This window comes from Gymnoscopelus microlampas, assembly GCF_963454915.1.
Source record: "Gymnoscopelus microlampas genome assembly, chromosome: 15".
Lineage (NCBI taxonomy): Eukaryota > Metazoa > Chordata > Actinopteri > Myctophiformes > Myctophidae > Gymnoscopelus > Gymnoscopelus microlampas.
Window position 1 is genome coordinate 24,753,011 of NC_139952.1, and position 3,325 is coordinate 24,756,335.

General features: G+C 41.1%; 1 protein-coding gene across 1 annotated transcript in view; it reads right to left on the bottom strand.

Annotated features, from left to right (window-relative positions):
• Nucleotides 1-824: 824 nt before the first annotated feature.
• Nucleotides 825-3,325, bottom strand: part of LOC311061988 (cholecystokinin-like) — a gene marked incomplete at its 3' end in the record, with an annotated part of 4,696 nt that continues 2,195 nt past the window's right edge. Inside the window, exon 4 of the mRNA XM_084080733.1 lies at nucleotides 825-961. Coding sequence (XP_083936859.1) covers nucleotides 825-961 — 137 coding nt within the window. The remainder of the gene's footprint in view (nucleotides 962-3,325) is intronic.

Here is a 3,325-nt window from a genome sequence, read left to right on the forward strand (position 1 = left end):
CCCTAGAGTTTTTTTTTTTATATGAAGGAATATGTGAACAGATCAAGTTGTCTTCACTCCTGGGCAGTGAGGATATTCACCACATATTTTATATTATTATAAAATGGTTTAATTGTTAACAATTAATTCATAATTAATAACCATTTGTGTTTACAGTACGGTGTAGCATGTAGTTTTCTTTTTCATATATTTGTATTTTTTTCTTATTTTTTCTGGTGTGCAGATTTCCTTTTTTGCTGCTGAAAGTTCATGAAACATTAAAATGTATATAACTTGTGCAGCAGATTACCAAGATGATTCTAGTTTCCCTTCAAATCAAACACAGCCGATTTAATTAATTCGCTCAACTTCACCCAGAGAAGGGGCAACTAATTAGTGAGCACACCTGGTGAAGTGCTTGGTTGAAAACATGCATCACAGAATCATATTTTTTTTTGTCTTTATTCATGTTTATTCATCCAAGTTTGTCCCATCAGACACCCAGTCCACCCAACCTTTAACATCCAAAACGTTAAAGAAAAGGAGAACAAGGAGGGAGGGGGGAAAATAGACAGTGAGAGCTTTTCTGCAAAATTTGGCATATGTATATTGCATTCTTAGATATTGTTTTACAAACAAATGTACAACAAATACATCATAAACAGACTTCTTATTGTGAGACACTGAGACTACTTAGTTAAGCGACAGTGTCTCGCAACGGAAATAGCTGATCTACTAGCTCACAATGCCTTGTGTTGCAACACATAGTGAGCTAGTAGGCCATTATCTGTGCGAGACACGATGCGCAGCTAAGTATAAATCAGGCTTATGAGCTGCGACGTCCTCTATGAGGAGTACTCGTATTCTTCAGCGCTGCGTCGGCCGAAATCCATCCAGCCCAAGTAGTCCCTGTCTTTTATCCGATGGTTGGCGCTCAGGCCACTGGCTCTGCTGTTCACCGCCGAGTTTCTACGAACAGAACCTGGGACGAAACGTGGGAGGACAAAGGAGAGGGGGGAGGGTGAGGGAGGTGATGGAGGCAGAGGTGAAATAATGAGTGGGAGGGTGGTTGGGAGAGAAGCGGAGCATGCGGGAAATTAGTATTCTTCCTCCAAGCTGTCCAAAGGGTCAGAGAGAGTCAGAGAGCATGGCAAAGGTGGAAGGCTATACAATCTCTGCAACACACTACACTATGGAGGACTCACTGTTTCTTCACATCAGGCTTGTCCTTGACCTTCACTATAAGTAAGGAAGTGTATAACACACTATACAATGTATAGACTGTATGTATGTATGTATTTATTCTTCTGCCTACACATACAGGTTTGCCTACATTATAAAGCTGTAAAATCACAAGTTAGATACAATAGTGGAAGCTTAATATCCTTTGTGTATTACTCGCTGGCTGAACATACTGAACATGATTCATATGTTTAATATAAAACTTCGAGTGGTAAGGCTGCAGCCTTGAGGCAAGACTGCTTGACCTGAGATTGTGATTTCATGAGTTCAACAATCCCCAGCTGGGTCATATAGTACAATATTACAATAGTGCAATAATCTATAATCATAGAAATTACACTGGACATAAGACAAAAAGAGGTACGCCATACAGAGTTTATAACTCATGTTAGTATAACTCATCTGCAATATTCATGTTTTGACTCTCTTCAGCTTGTGTCCATGTCCTTTTAGTTTTTCTCAGCCGCTTGATTGTGAGATCTAGTCCTGCTTTGTCTATGATGGTTGTGGTACGGCAATCTCATGTTTGCTCAAATTACATGCAACCATTTGCTAGTCCATCCGTCCGTTCCATTCACAGCTAACCCACAAGAACCCACAAGCACCCACCCACAAGCGCCTGCACGCACACGCGCGCGTGCCAGTGCTGGTGTCTTGCATCAAAAGGTAGTTCACAACGTGTTGAGCTGTGATATAATAGTGCCTGGCAGTGGTGTATAATAAATAAGTACATTTACTCAAGTACTGTCCTTAAGTACAATTTCAAGGTACTTTTACTTTACTTGAGTATTACCATGTCTTGATACTTTAAACTTCTACTCTACTACATCTCAGAGGCAAATATTGCACTTTTAAATCGACTTTTAATCCATTTATTTGAACGCTTTAGTTACTAAATTAGCTACCTTGCGACGTGCGTGTGGTGGTGTACGTGTGTGTACGCGTGAAACAAACACTGCCATGACTTGTATCTCTTTTATTCTGCATGACTGTGCCCAAATGAAGATTGCTATCAGTCTGGTAACATCACTTTCAATTGATGCTCCATTCACTCCTCCCACCGCACGCACGCACGCACGCGCACGCACGCACACACACACACACACACACACACACACACACACACACACACACAGACAGAGCACAGAGCGTGTTCATTCCCTGGTATGGTGAGAAGATTGGCTGTGAAAAGATTTTGACACCTCCTACACTGAAATGCAACCGAACAACACGCACACACACGAACAGAGCACCCCCCACACAATGCACAAATACAAATGTTCAAGTTCTAATGCACATGCTAATGAAGATACAACACTTTAACCTTAATTTATTTTGGGCAAGCTCACAGTCAGAACCCGTCACATCGATACGCCGATGTGACTTGCAGATCTGCTATTTTCACTATTCGTCGTATGATGAAGTATATAGGGCTTAAGTGGTTAAATTACTTGAAACTGCAACATTTAACAATGTACAGTTTACAATGTCTGAGTGAATCTGTATCTCATGTCACTGACATGTGGATATTCTAAATGGTGGCTGAGTGTACAGCATGCATGTGTGGAGTAGCGGACAAAGTACTCAACTCCAGTAGGCCTGGATACCAAAGTATAGATAGAGATACTCTTGGTCACATATTATTCAACTACAAGTGAAAGTTGTACTCTGCCAAATTTGTACTAGAGCTTAAGTTGCTTTTAAAAAATACTTATGGCTTTCTGGCTGTGTGCGGACCTGGGCACAGAAAACATGATTCCAGGAGGCATGTATAATTCATTACAATCATCATAACACAATCAGGGTTAATTCAACTCTGGAAATTTGTAAAAATAATACATTTTTAGATTCAGAGTTGAATAAACTGATGCTTTTACAGTGTGTGTGTACTTTTGTGTGCGTGCGCCTGTGTATTGTGCACTCATGGATATTATCTGGATGTTGTTTGGTGGACAGAGCGAGAAGACAGTTCGGCCAGGGCTTTCTGACAGAGATGTGTGTGTTGGTTCCGCACTGTGAAAGCTCAGACTCAGATATTCAACCCTCCTGTCACACAACCCGCAGATCGCAGCACTTACGGCCGGTGAACACAAGATCACAAGAT